Source organism: Calonectris borealis, chromosome 6 (assembly GCF_964195595.1).
Source record: "Calonectris borealis chromosome 6, bCalBor7.hap1.2, whole genome shotgun sequence".
NCBI classification, from domain to species: domain Eukaryota; kingdom Metazoa; phylum Chordata; class Aves; order Procellariiformes; family Procellariidae; genus Calonectris; species Calonectris borealis.
Window position 1 is genome coordinate 26,879,055 of NC_134317.1, and position 15,023 is coordinate 26,894,077.

The 15,023-nt window shown below is 39.7% G+C and overlaps 1 protein-coding gene across 1 annotated transcript in view; it reads right to left on the reverse strand.

The window, feature by feature from the left end:
* Positions 1 to 1,582: 1,582 nt before the first annotated feature.
* Positions 1,583 to 15,023, reverse strand: part of ZNF385B (zinc finger protein 385B) — a 136,841-nt gene continuing 123,400 nt past the window's right edge. The window contains exons 5-8 of the mRNA XM_075153357.1: positions 7,129 to 7,374; positions 5,867 to 6,045; positions 4,667 to 4,768; positions 1,583 to 3,034 (exon numbers count right to left, since the gene is read on the reverse strand). Coding sequence (XP_075009458.1) covers positions 2,816 to 3,034; positions 4,667 to 4,768; positions 5,867 to 6,045; positions 7,129 to 7,374 — 746 coding nt within the window. The 3' untranslated portion in view covers positions 1,583 to 2,815. The remainder of the gene's footprint in view (positions 3,035 to 4,666; positions 4,769 to 5,866; positions 6,046 to 7,128; positions 7,375 to 15,023) is intronic.

The following is a 15,023-nucleotide window of genomic DNA, read 5'->3' on the forward strand; positions in this document are numbered from 1 at the left end:
AGCAGGCATAATGAGAGGGTTTGCCATTTATCACATAATTATCATCTCAAATGCTCAGTCCTGCATGTCATGGACAAAACTTTGGTGGTAAGCGGAGTTACAGTACACATAAGTTAACACAGCAAAGAGTACAAAGGGTGTTGAAATCTGAACATAAGTCTTCCTTGGCTTACAATCAGTCTTTTAGCTCCTTGTGTTTCACAGGTTAAGTAATTCCTCTCATTGCTGAATGACATGACACATTCTTTCACTCTTACTGACCTAAATATTTCTCCACTGTAAGATGCTCTTCGAAATAATCAGCTGTCCAAGAAATCTACACACCCCTAGCTGGTCCCCTCCTTAGTACAGGTTTTCTGTATTTTATATGGGAACAATTTCAATTGCAGAAACTTGCTTTAAATTTCTCATCACCGACAGTAGGTTACAAAAAGCAGGCAAAATAGTGTTTTAATACATAGACAGCTCTTGCTTCCTGAAGAACCAATTAAAATACACAGCTCTGTAAACCTATCTCATGTTGGACAGAAACAGGCTCCTCTGCAAGTTACTCTGCAAGTAACTCCTCTGAAAGTAGCTGAGCAGTTAAATCTGAGTCCCTACGAGCATGAGTTACAAAATCAGACACAAACAGATGCACATGGAAGAGTGCCCACCCATACTACCTTGTAACTCTCACAGTCCACAGGGTTAATACAATTGTACCTGCTTCCCCAGAGGATGCTAAAAGCCCGGACTCTCTTACCTACCCCTTTGTAGGTGATTCTCCAGCGAATTATCCTCTCACAACACAGTCGAGTGCTCCACCGAATAGTGGAAATTGGGCAGAATTACACTTGCAGAAAATGGTCTTTAATATGTTGCAACTATGAGGTATATATTGGTCTGTAAATTCTCTATTATAAAGTGCCTGAAATTTCTATTCCTTGGCCTTTGCAGATTTGTAATGGCCCTGTTGGCTTTGTATTAACCCTAACAGCCTTACAGTTGAGTCTTTTTACTCTTGTACTCTTTACTTTTCAGTTTTAATTTCACTTTGTATTAAGTGTATTAACAAAAAGGTTTTTACAGAACAGATCAAGCTTTTCAGCAAGGAAGAAGATCATTTCAAAGCTTCCCCAAACACCTGCCTTCAAAAGCGTGCTGCATCAAGCAGCTGCCTACTCTGCCCACGCTTGAGAGCAAGTCCTGGCTCCACAGTGACCTGCTTCCAGTCTCAGGTATGCCCAGGCTGGTTTTAAAGTTAATCCTTAATCTCCACCTAAGAAGGCATAACCATGTTGTAGCATTTTGGTGGTGCGATAATAAAACCATAATCACCCACCTGGCTCTACTGCTCCTTCCCCTGAATCTCCGATGTAGTGAATGTTTACAGTCTTACTGCAAAAAAGCCCCAGTAAAAGCTGTAACAGGATGTAGCAAGGAAAAGACGTTAAAACACAAGGGAAGTAAACACAGGTTCTGTAATTATACTTTATTGCAACTCTAATGCTTTGCCTGCTCCTGAAGACTCCTTTAGCTAAATTTGTTTGTTCCAGGCTTTTTTTTTTCTGTACCAATTAATAAACACAAGACGCATGTATATTTTTCTTATTATTTTATTGAAAAGGTACATTTAAAAAAATACACAGACATTTTACTATTACGGATTGCAGATAAAGATGCTCTAAAAGTTAATTCTATTTTTTTTTTCCTTTCTTCCACCTGTTGTCCCCATTATCACATAATGACTTCAGTCCCAGTACTGCATATTGATATCACCTTTATAAAAGGGTTGGGGAGGTAAGAAGATAGGTGGGGCATTACTGCAACATATTCAGTAAACAGAGAATATGGTCAGTTATAAATATTTTATGTTCTGTACATTATTGCATTAGGGAGCCACAACGTTATGCAGCATCATTACAAAGGAAACTTCGAAATGAAGAAAAAGGATATTTACGTACAAAGACATGGATCCATTGTCGTCTTGAACAATGCATGTGAGCTGTGGTAATGTGCAATTGAAAAGCTTTTTTTTCTCTTTAAATATTGCTTAGCAACACCAGTGAGGAAACAACAAAAATAAGTTAAATGAAAGTAGCAAACAAGTAGTAATCTTAACTATATGTTATATGGCTTTCTATTTTTAATTTCTCTAAATAAAGTGTGACACAAAAGAAATAACAAAAAGCTTCAGCGCTGCATTGCTTTCAAACATTTGCACAGAAACTAAAAATATTAAAATCAGACATGTGATACATCTTTAGTACTACACAAGATACACCAGTACTGGGGCCTAGGACAGTACACAATCCCTGTTGACAAGAGCACACTGAAAAAAAAAAGGACGCAATTCATTTTTGAGATGTTATCCACAATCAAGCATTTGGTTCATCTACCTTTTTTTTTCACATTAGATTAAACTCCATTGGTTTTCAGAGAAGTATTTACATAAGTGTGAGCAAGGAAGACCCTAGTTTTCAAGTCTGTCAGGAAAATATTTTACGTTCCTTGATTCCAAGGTGCATCATACACATGGAAAAAAAAATTAATAGATGCATGAATCTTTAATGGTATAAATTTTATGAGCAATTAAGTTTTTAGTAAATCACTCTCTATTTGGATTAAAAAAGGAGAGACAGAGAGAGACTGAGAGAGTTGTCTGGACTCCAAAATGCAGTACCCTCAATGATGAATTTTACGGTGTGGGTGTTTGAGGTGTCACGCTGGATGGCATTTCAAAAGAGAAAGACATTTTAAAATCTCGACCCCTTTCCTGCTTTTCTTTCACCCTTTCTACTGGCCATAGTTATCTCTTTCTCACATCAATAAATTAGTATGGTGCAAAAAGTATGGAGGCAGGTGTTGCACGGATGGGACCGTGGCCTGGCCTGAGGAGAGCTGGTGGTATTGCGGGCGCCTGGAACAAGGAGGCAGAGGGACGGGGAGGAAGGGACAGAGCCGACGATACAGCTGCAGCCGCAGCAAGAGGAGATGAAAGGAAAGCAGGTGCCAGCGGCTTAATCATATCTTTCTGGAATGCAAGTTTTGCCTGGAATAAAACACACAAAAAAGCAATGTAAATACAGTTTTCCCCACGCCCACTTTTACATGAGGGAAAAAATGAACCCTGACAAAAGGCACGCCGTGGTTTCTCACAGAAGCCTCATGTCAGCTGCTTAGAAATTTTACCCACATTGTCTTCTTACTCCCAAGGCAATTAAAGCAACCAAATTGTGTATTTAATGATACATAAATCTCTTGAGTGTAGGGGCAGTCACACTGCCGTTTAGAAGGAAGAGTAATTTGCAAGTGAACAACATTAAATTATATAAATCATAACTGTGCAAGAAATATTAAAAACCCATGATTAAGTCTTCAATGTCAAAAGTCAAATTTTCCACTTGCAAAAAGGAATTGCAGAAGTGGTCAGGATGGGAAACTAGTATTAGTCCAGTCAGCTTTTTACCTGCCAATGCAGAGCTGCTCCTTTCAAAATAGAAATATTTTTAAAGATCAATACCATAGAGAATTATTTCTGAAAGAATTATTACTCAGTTTATGATCTACAATGGTTGCTGGTGCTTGTGGTGAAACAGCTAACCAGAAATATGTACGCTACAGTCTCACTGAAAATGGTTTGCACTACAGTCACACATTTTGGGGGGCAAAGATACTCATGTCCTTCCTTTATTAATGGAGGTCTCTCCTTACGCAATAGACTATAAAATGATGTGTTACACAAGTGAAGAAGATGAGTGTGTGCAGAACCTATCGAATGCGGAGACTTAGAGAAAGCCAGCAGCATTTTCATTTGCCTCCATACAATTACAAAGACATATTAATATTTCAGCTTTTAAATGCTTTTCACATGCTTACTCTTGCGCACACACATTTGCATCTCTCTCTTTCCAACCTACAAATTGTTTTTGTGCCATAGGTGGCGTGCACTTTTCCCTAATGAATAAAATACAGGCTGAGTCATGAGCAAATAAACATACAATCTGTGCTGTGCTAGAGCCAGCCTGAACTCCGTCTGCAGCTGACTGGCAGAACCAGCTTGGGGAATTCCTGGAAATGCAGGTGGGTGTGAAAGGGGAACGGCTGGGGGCACAAAGGCAGGAGAGGTGTTTTGATAGCCAGTGACAGAGTGACAGCCACAGCCCGAGCCTGCAAATGGGCAATCAATTCTCCTAAACACCTGATAACTCTTTTGCACCAATATAATACGTCCACACAGCACTCTCTTTTGCTGTATGCAGAGAATGAGCATTAGTATTTTTATCTCTTAACATCTTATGCCCTTTTCCCTGACTGCATCCGTCATAACTGAGAGTCATCTCAGGTGCCCAGAAAGACAGAGTATATACATTGCAGCCTTCAGGAAGAAGCGCACTAGCCCAGCAGAGCTGATACCTTTCCACGGGGCACACGGTTCATTCCCCATTCCACTGATTATTCCCTTCCTCCTAGCAGTAAATAACACGCGCAGTGCTGTCTGCGTGCCGTTGACTGGGCAGACAGAATACATAACTATCTTCGAATCTGATCCCCGTGCAGATGCAGCCTGCAGGGGGAGAAACGCTGCGGAAGTGTCAGGTCTGTCATGTTCCTGCCTCTGTGCGGTGGGAGTCCCCAGGGTCACAAATTCACATAGACAGTGATGAGAAATAAAAATACTTACTGCTAAAATACTTGGGCTGCGCTGCAGTTTGTTGTAAGGACTATATTTAGGTTTCATAGGCTTTCCTGCAACTCTGTCCTTATGCCTTCGGCTGGAAATGTGCTGAAATAAATATCCTCACATTTAATTAGCTGTTTAAACATTTCTCAGTTTTGAATTTGAAATTGATTTATCAGCAGGATATGCCTAAGCCCCTGTTTGTAAGATAAAGTAGGTTCTTTAGAGAGAGCAAAGATGAGTTTTGCTAAATTAAACATAACAATTCCGAGCACATCAAATAGAGAAACTAATCAAACAGTGAATTCTGTGATCCGAAACAGGCTCTGCAAATTATTGATATTTTGGTTAGTATTTCCTTTTTCCACTTGAGGAGCTTTGAACCAGGCAGAGCTGTAATCACTAGGTCACAGGGATATCCAGAAGTAGGAAGTAAATTTCAGTCTCGCTGATGCTGTTCAGTTGTATAAATAATTCAATATTAGCTGAAGGAAGAACCAGTACCCAGGGATATGTCTACACCATGCAATTTAATACTATCTTAGAGATAACTGAAATAACGGGGAATGAGAGGACACGTCCACACAGCACAGCACCATCCAGTTAGATTCCCGTTTGGGTATCAGAAACAATGTATTTGTACGGGCACAGTTCTGAACCCAGGGCTAATTAGCTCGGACAGAGCAGAGCTGCATGTTCATACAGGTACGCCGTTAATGATAACGTTGCTCTACACAATTCAGACATATCTACAGTATTGCCCTCCTGCTGATTGTCCTAAACCAATGGATTCAAGTCACATTCTCCTTCTCACGTAGTATTAAAAAGCATCCCAGCAGACTGAAACAGAACCAAAAGAGGAATTCAGGGAACCTCAACCCAGAATTTCTTCCATTTGGGAGACCAAAGTTCATATCTCTCTCTTGAGACAAAGCAAACTTTTAAACTAGATCTGCTATGTTATTCATGGATACTGACACCTTGTCCACCACCGCTTTACGACTCTCAAGCCCATTTTTTCCCAGCTGAAACAATTAGGTGAACGTGACCTGTGGTGAACTATTTAGAAATAGTCGTGGGATGACAGAAAAGAAACACTAAGTTCACTTTTTGCCACAACATCTTCACACAGACCTACATCCCACCTACAACATTGCAATGCAACCAAAAACAACAAAGGAGCCCCAGATACATGCAAGCTACCTGTTTAAGCTGAATTTCTGAATTAACGTGGACATCACAGATTTCACAATGAAATGTCTTGTTCTGCAGCCCTGAGCCTTTACTGCCATTCTGCACCTTCAGCCGGGATCCAGGTCTAGGGTAAGACTTGATGGGACCAGCACCGTTCCGAGCCTCGACCATGGTCTTGTGCTTGGAGCCTAATGGGGAAGGAGACGCCGGAGAGTTAATGATCAGCAACATACAACCATGTCCATCAGCCTTGGGACTTTTTGTAACACATGTGTCTTCAAGACAGAATGGTTAAAGTCACCACAGATGGGGATTAATGATGACTGTGTTTTTGGTCAGTGTAGTTCCCACTTCCTCTGAAGGGAAGCCAGACAATGGAAGAAGGGTTTGTACAAAAAGGGAACAACAGGCACGCTGGACCACTGCCTCTCTGTTTGGGGGCAGTGTGTGGCTGTATGGCCAAGGTGTTTGTTCCTTATTCTTCTGTCAAAATCCACATAACTGGCGAATCACGGAAAAGGCCCGTGCAAGAGTGGAAGAGGAACCACAGCAATCACTCAAAACCTGCCTAGGAACACAAATACTTCAATAAGTATCCTCTGATTTGGAAGAAATGGCTGCTTTGGCCATTTTAAGAATGGATTACTGCTGTAAAACCAGCTTCAATGGTTTGTTAACAAGCTTTACATCACCAGCACATCACAGAGCAGCCAAAGCACGTTAGGGATTGCTGCTTATGGCCTTTTAAAGGGAGCATATCTAATTTGCAATAGTCAAAAGATTCTAGGACACCTAGGAAATCTAAGGAGCCCACCCCAAAACTATCAAAAATATCAAATAACAAAAATTACTATAAGTTGTACCAGCAAAAAAACAGACACCAGAGGTAGTGAGATGAAATATGAGAGAGATATAGGACTCACACTTTAGAAACCTTAGTGTTGCAGAAACCACTATGATCATACTATGATCCTCACTATGGAGGTATGATAGAATCTGATTAGGTAACATGAACTGAAGGGATTTTGTCAACTAAAAGCTTATAGAGTACATGAACGACATTTAAAAAAAAATTAGAGAGAGCTTTAATGAAATATCAGACCACACATGAAATTGTCATTAACAGAAATGTTTTTGTAACTTGCCATTGTAAGTTTTAACTAAAAGACTCTTCGGTGAAGTGTGGCTACCACAGTGTCAGAAAACCAGCTTGTTACACTGAATTTTAAAAATAATAACACACAACTGACTTGCGCTGTATGCATACGCACCTGTATTGTGGGCTTCTAGTTGTGACAGGGAATTCACAGCCACTTTGCATAATGAACAGTAAAGTAGTTTTTTGGCTTTTTCCTCTTCTGACTCAGAAACTGTGTTAGGAGCTCCATTCGTGCTCTTGGAGGATGAGGCAGGTGTTACAGGTGCCACTGTTGCCGCTCCAGGTTTGGGAAGAAAAGGACCCACTTCTGTACTAGACTGCTGACTTGCACTATTGGGTTTTGCTTTCCCTTTATCTTCTAAAAGAAGCAAAATATGTATGTCATAATATGCTGCACACACAAAAAAACCCATACAGTAATAGTCCTGTGGTTTTAGTGAACCTAATGCAACAGTGGAGTTAAAATTCATCTCTTTTTATACAGGACAGCAGCATCCTTGAAATCTTGTTAAAATCCTGCCATGAAATGTGTGTAATTTGACAAAAGGGGTGATTTTCCTGTTTTTAAGGCTACCAGTGAATACCAGTAACTTCAACAAATGCATGCCAGCTGTTGTTGCTGTTATGCTGCAGGTTTGGCCAGCTGAAAGGAGCCCAAGAAAGCCCAAAGGCAGCCAGGGTTAAGGACTGGAGAGCACTCAGAAACACATGAGCCTTTGCACTGGGGATTAGAAAAATATTTCTGAAAAGCAATATATTTGCCTTTGGAATGGCTTAAGTTTCTCAAAGTCACTGGGAGGACGCTGAAAGGCTCCAGCACCATTTTGACATATGATATCCCTCATTTCAGTTACAGGAGTTGATTATGGTACTACACTACACACATGAACACAGGTGCTAATATTTTTAGATTTTTCCAAGAACAATTCCCCATATATCTGGAGATCAGATGGCTCTGATGTGCATTCAGTGCATTCCTGCATCACTTCACAAGCACGAGTCAATCATCTGTGCTCCTATGAGACAGGTAGGCAGGTATTACTTCATTTTACAGACGGCGATCGCAAGGCGAGAGATTAAATGTCCCAACTCTGCCTACAGAGGAACTTTGTGCCAGAGCCAGTATTCAAATGCTCCTTGCCTACGTGTTCTCTACAAGAGCTCATTGCATTTTAAGCTATCCAACTGCAGTCCTCGCGACCACAAGCCATACCAGTCGCCGACAGTAAAACAAGCTCAGCTACAAAGAACATGGGATGGGATGGGGACAGTAGAGTGGTTCTGGTATGAGCAACCCCGACAAAATGGACATAAGAAATGATTGCGTAAGTGACCTGTTGTCACTCTGAACAACAGGAATCAAATTTTATCATCTAAGCAAGCACAACATCTACATAACAGCAACCTCTTAAAAACTACTTATATCCCATTTGAAACCCGTGGCATAGTTTTAAATGATGTTGGACTGATTTGAAAAACTAGGTTCTATTTTGAGCACTTGGTTATTTTTAAGTATGGGCCCTCGCACTTTATGTTTACAGCTACCAGACTCTGTCTTAACTTCAGTCTGTGTATCAGGCCAATGCTGTGCTACCAAGAATTCTGAAAACAGGATTGTACCCCCTACAACAAACACTCGAGTGTGTGTATGAACTATGAACAGGCATCCTGAAACTACAACCCACAGTTGTTGGCATATTTCCCAGAAGTGCATTGCAGTACATCAATTTTAGATTGTTAAAAACCAGAAGAAAGGAAATTCTAATAAAAGAATTATTATTTTTTAAAATAGGAGAAAGAAAATTCTAATAAAAGAATTATTATTTTTTAAAATAGCAATAAAAATACTTTGGAATTACACGATATGAACTGTATTAAACATTGAAAATGATTAAGTACAAAGACTACTATTAGGAGCAAATTAATGATAAAACCAGATTCTGAAGGTATTTTGATTGATAAAGTATGACAAAAGAAAGTGATGTTAAATCATAGATCATAGACTATTCAATTTTAATGTCTCTATAGTAATAAGTCACATCTGCAAAAATCTAGAACACATTATATGACTTGTGAGTCTTCACAAAATACATGGTTTTAATAACTAGCATTTCCTAACATTCTAAATTAAAGAGTTTTCAATATGGAAAGTTCTCAGAGGTGCTAACATCTACAAAGGAAACATGCTGAACTGCTGCCATTTGTGAATTCACATTACAGGAAAATAGGCTGCTGCTTGTTGTTGTTGTTGTACGCAATATTATGCCAGACCGAAAAAGGCGTAACACCAGGATATACGTGAACCTGAGTGCAACAAAGGAAGGTTCCTCAGTATTTTGTATTTCAGGCCTTAAAAGAATAATACACCTGCAGAACTGCAAGCCGTATGTTAATATATAGAGACTACACTTCTACTTTGGGGGTTTTTTAGGTTGTTTCCCATGTATTTTTTTTAATGTGAGCATAAAGATTTGGTGCTTTTGAAACACTTCCTAGAGATAGAAATCACCTCCTCCTGTGAGAGAGAGAAGAGGAGGGGGCCAGCAGGAACGCCAGCTGATGCGCGCCGGGGTGGGCCCGGCCTGAGAGACTGCCTCGTGCGCAAGAGCGTTCACGCTCCTGCCTGCAGCCCCCGACCTCGCTGTTCAACCCTCCGCGACAAGGGGGAGCAGATTTTTATTTCTTTGTTTTGCCATCAAGCGTCTGTGGAGTGAGATCCTGAGCAACGGAGTAAGATCCATTTTACACAGGCCACCAATTACCATCACAGACTGATGGTTTTCCATCGCTGAATTTAACAGATGATCGAAAAATGACAGATTTCATTTCCCACTTCTCCTCACTTAGCCGGCCACCAGCTGATGTAGTACGTAAATTTTTAAAATATCCCCTAGATTTACAGTGTTTTCACTATTCATAACACAAAGCAATTCTAGAGTATATAATGTGTTACAAGCTAACCAGAAAACTTCTAGAAAACTAGAGGGAAGTTACCAGTATCCAGCTGGGCTCAATTCTGCCAGTATCTCAGCTTTTGGAAAGAACCTCAGTTCACATAATAATACCATCATTTGGAAAGCTTCCTGACACAAATAAGCTCTTCATCCATGGAGATGTATGTGTATTAGGAGAGACACACGCCCCTCTATGAATTAATGTTTCCTTCCACCATTCTAAATGCTTAATGCAGAACATCTTCAAAGATCATAATTGTAAGGCTATTATACAGTTTAACTCCCACAGAAAGTACACTGAGCTAAGTGCATATTTGTCACTGCAGTGGGGCCAGAATTGGGTTTTCCTGGCTTCTAAAATCAGAAAATTGCACTTCTCCAAATGGGCTTTTGATAACAGCTTATTGTTTTCAATCCACAGAATTCAAAACACCATTACTTGCAGTTTTATTTTTGAGACAGAAATGCCAAGTATTCAACTGTGCAAAGCACGGGAAATGCAAATCGCATGTATATACAAAGCACGAAGACGACTACCCTTTTATTTGTACTTATAGCACAGAGCTAACAAATAATATCTCCACGCAGAAATAAGAAATGTAACTGTTAATGCCTGCATGCATATACATACTTCCAAACTGTAATCGCCATATAAAATACATGTAGATGGTTAGATGCAGTGGTAGGATTATAGTCCTCTTGCTATGTCTGAAGGCAAGTATTATTGAGAATAGGCTCAAATTTGCTCTGATTTCCACCCGGGCCAAGCCCACGGAGCCCAGCAGAGCCGGGCAGAGGCCAAACAAGTGCATGAGTGAGCCCGCCCTGCCCTGCCCAGGACCAGGGCCGTACCCCCGGCTGCTGCTGTGCCGCTCGGCAGAGCACAGCTGGAAGCGGGAGATCACAGCGGTACCAACCTCCTCCCAGAAAACTGCAGCTGTGATTCAACCTGAGTCGCTTACATTGTAACCCACATGCAAGGGGTTCTTTTAAAATCTAACCCGTACTGTAGCACTGTATCCGACTATGTTCTTTTTCCACATAGAAAGGCCATATTTCATCTGTGTTAAATTCCTGTCTTTAAATTAAGTCTCGCTTTTCCTCAAGACTCCAGAGAAGTAAATCAATGGTTCACTTCAAGTTCTCACTGAAGCCTGAATTTATTTTGAAATAAAGCCCAAGGAAAAAATAAAGTTAGCTCATTAAGTATTGCTTTGGGCTCAGTAATATCAATGCTCTTGTCGCCTACTTACATTGTTTCAATTCTGCTTTGAAGTTGTGTTCACATATTTCTGGTTGTTTGCCTTATGTTTGTGTCAGCACCACGTTAGAATTCAAGACTTATTTATCTAATTAGTACTGCCTCATTTCAGCTGTATGTACCGAAGTCAGGACACAGCCCAGGAGAACATCTCCCAGAGCAAGACCAGCTTAAGGTATTTACCAATCTTTGCAGGTCATGCCACTCGCACTACAGTTGCTATGGCATAATCTACAGGACCTACCTGTTAATGCTGAAATCCTAGTCCAGCTAGGTGAATGGGGTTTGCCCTAGCTCAAAAAGGGGCAAAAATATTCTCACAAAACTTCTTCCCTCTGACACTCAACCTGCATCTCTTCTTTTCAGTTGTTTTCTTTCCTGGTGAACAACTGAACGTGAATGCTCTGTCCCTGCTCATAGTCCAGCAATCAGTGCAGTCCATGCAGAAAGCAAAAAGAATATTTCCTCCCCCCTTCCCCCCCAAACATTCTGTTAAGCAGTTTGGTTCATAAGGTACCTTTAAGAGAGATCACTTGGTTTACTTTGTGATTTGTGTGAAGTGTTTACTATTTTATAACATATATATTTGCACATTATACATTTATGTTTTAAAATGATTTCTTACCATACTAAAATGTGCCTATAGATATTGCTTTCTATTGCTAGGAAATAACTTTTTTTTTTTTAAAGTGTAAGTGATGATTTTGGTGCATGTTAGGTAGAAGTTCTAATATGGACTTCATGACTTCATGATAAACATGTATGTACTACTTTCAGTGGAAAAGTAACTTAAAATTCTTAGGATTCTTAATACAAATAAAACCAAGCAGAATTCTAAATTCCAAGCAGAAAACTCATGTATAAATCTAGAAATTCAGCATTCAGCTTCGCACCTTTCCTTGTGCCAGGTCCTTCACTGCATCCCCCAGCTGCAGGCACTGAACAGCAGCCATACACAAAGTACTCACAACAGAAGGGTGGCACAGACGTTGCAAAGTGGCCACCGCTGCTCTAGACAACCCTACGCCGAAGCTCTTTTGAGAGATTTGCTAATTTCCCATCCTAGACATGGAGATTTGTTTTCATAATTCTTCCACCTGCTCTCACAACAGAACATATTGCCAGCTTAGAAAGAGCATAATGGAAAACTGTTTTCAACAGTCTAGATATTTATGATTCTGCTTTGTAAAGGTAAGAAAATAGTAAATACTTGTGCTCATTTTCTTCTTGAAAAACCTGAAGGCAAGAGCCATGCAATTTCTAATGCAATTTCCAGCCTAAACCAGCTACATTAGGAGAAACACAGCAACAAAATAATTTAATGTATAACTGAATCACTGCATGGTTATCAACGCTATGCAACCGATAAGCAGAACTGATGCATGGTTAGGCGCAAATCCTTTGGTGCGATCAGCCTTGTTTACAGTAGTATGTTACAATACCACATCACTACTGAAAGAACAACTTTTAAAACATGGACAGCTTGATGACCCTGAACACCTCCAATTAATTTCCGACCATGCCACTTCCTATGGTAACTAAAAACAAAAGTGATTTTTGAAAGGAAGGGTTTATGTTTTATTTATGGGTTACTAGAAATGTAGTGCAAAGATTGTCTTATGATAGCCTTGAGTTCATATAAGTCATGTTACAGGGAACTGGTATTAGTCTGAAGTGTTGATTTTTGAGAGTAATTGAGACTTCGAGGTAAAGCAAGCATATCTCCCAAACCAGCAGAGCTGTACTGAATGAAACCAATTTTCAGGTTCTCCCTATAATTTCAACAGCTCCAAATATGCCTATGAATATTGGGCTGCATTAAACAACCTTTGAAGCATACAGAGATTACAGAATGGGAAGAGGAAATCAATCAGGTTGTCAGGCTATTGTATAAATGCTCTTTCCCTGATAAACTGTGTAGCAAAGGTAAACATTAAGTTACATTAATTATACAATCCAAGACATTTTGCTGAAAAGCTTATTACTCTAGCTAAATTGGCATCAATAAAGACAAAGTAAAAATGTGTTTATTGAAAAATAAAATTCTCAGTTAAAATTTGACATTTTAGCTGCTTGGCACGTCTCACGTAAAACTAAAAAGTGACACTTACTTCTCACTACACTTTTTCTTCCTACACTTCTTTATAAAATATGCCCATTGACAATGCTGAAGAGAGGTGATTTAGTTGATATTACTAACATCTATCATTTGACCTTGCTGTTCTAAGCTTTCTGCACACAGAACAATAAGGTGGTCCCCAGACCAAGCGATTTTCAGTTTAAGAGCAGAGCTCACAGCTGCAGACAGGTATGAAATCACAAAAGAGACAGAACAACCGGTCACCAACACAGGCACCGGTGTGGCAGCCAAACTTCTCACAAGCTTTTTTGTGTTTTTCAATCCATCAGAGAGGAAGAGAAGTTTTCAGAGGTGAGATAACAGAAGTAAGTTTGGCAGCTGTTTGCAGGGAGCTTTTCACAAATAGGACCAGGAAAAGCGGGAAGCTGTTTGGGAAGCTGGTTTCAATGGCTGATGGGTGGTAGTGCAAGACAGCATCTTGAAAGTATGTTACAAAAGACATACAAAGGTATGGAGAGCTTTGAAAGCGAAGGACATGAAGAATATGGAGAGGGAAAAATCAGTAGCTTTAGCTGTACCACAGAAATATTGTAACAAAATTTGCAGCATTTAAAAACAAAAACATGAAAGTAAAGAGATCACAGTCAAAAAGGTTACAAGCCCAGCTGAAAGTAATTAAGGGATACGTTAAGAAACCATGACAAAATAAAATCAAGGTGGGGAAAACTTATTTAGCCACACTGTACTTGAAGGACTGCCTAAACAAACCCTAGGATCTACCCTGGGACACAGGTCTGGGGCAGAGGGAGAGGACCCACAAGTCATCATATTGGATACAATAGTTGCTGTACATCTCTTTGCCCTGCAATAAGATGTGGAGGGAGAAGATGATCAATGACTGAATTAACGGAAGGACAAGAAGGGCCTCCTTCAATATACTAGCAGAAAAGCCATGAATAGGAAGGCAGACAATAGCTCCAGTAAGAAAAGCAAGTTTCAAAACATTGTTCTTCACAGAAAGTCTTATCTTCTGCTGGCTCACACTGCTATAAAGGAATAAAGCACACACAATTAACTATCCTTTTTATGAAGAAAAAGATGAACACTATGAGTAATATATGCCATAAAGGCAATAGCAGGAAAGCAATTAGGTCACTAGTGGTCACAACCTTTTACAGCATTTGTAAGCACTCTGTCCTGCATCTCAGCATCATTCAAAAAACCCTACAAAGAACATTAGATTATTTCTTGACACTCAGTAAGACAGAGTTAGCTAACTTTGATAAGGGATTTCAAAATCTTTTTTGTTTTATTTCCGCATTTTCTGAATAATGAGACTCTAATGGCTGTAAAAAAAAATACCTACTTTCACCAGTTGTGCAGTCTATTGAGAAATGAGGCTGAAAAACCCGTAGGGCTCTGTTCTAGAAAAACTGCACTGCAAACCTACATGCAAATCAGACAGCACAGTGTATCTATTAACCCTTTGATTACCTTTAGTTTTTGTAAAATGTTTTTTCTTGTTCTTCAAGCCTGTCTGAAAAATGGCTAGGTTTTATATAATGAAAGGTTGCTGCATGAAATAAATCTGTTTGACACATTCTAAAGAAAACCAATTTTGTTTCTATACAAAGATGAGAAACAAATGGAAGCTATAAATATAAACCTTTTCATCTCAAACACAAATGTGCACTGAAATAAGCTACAACATA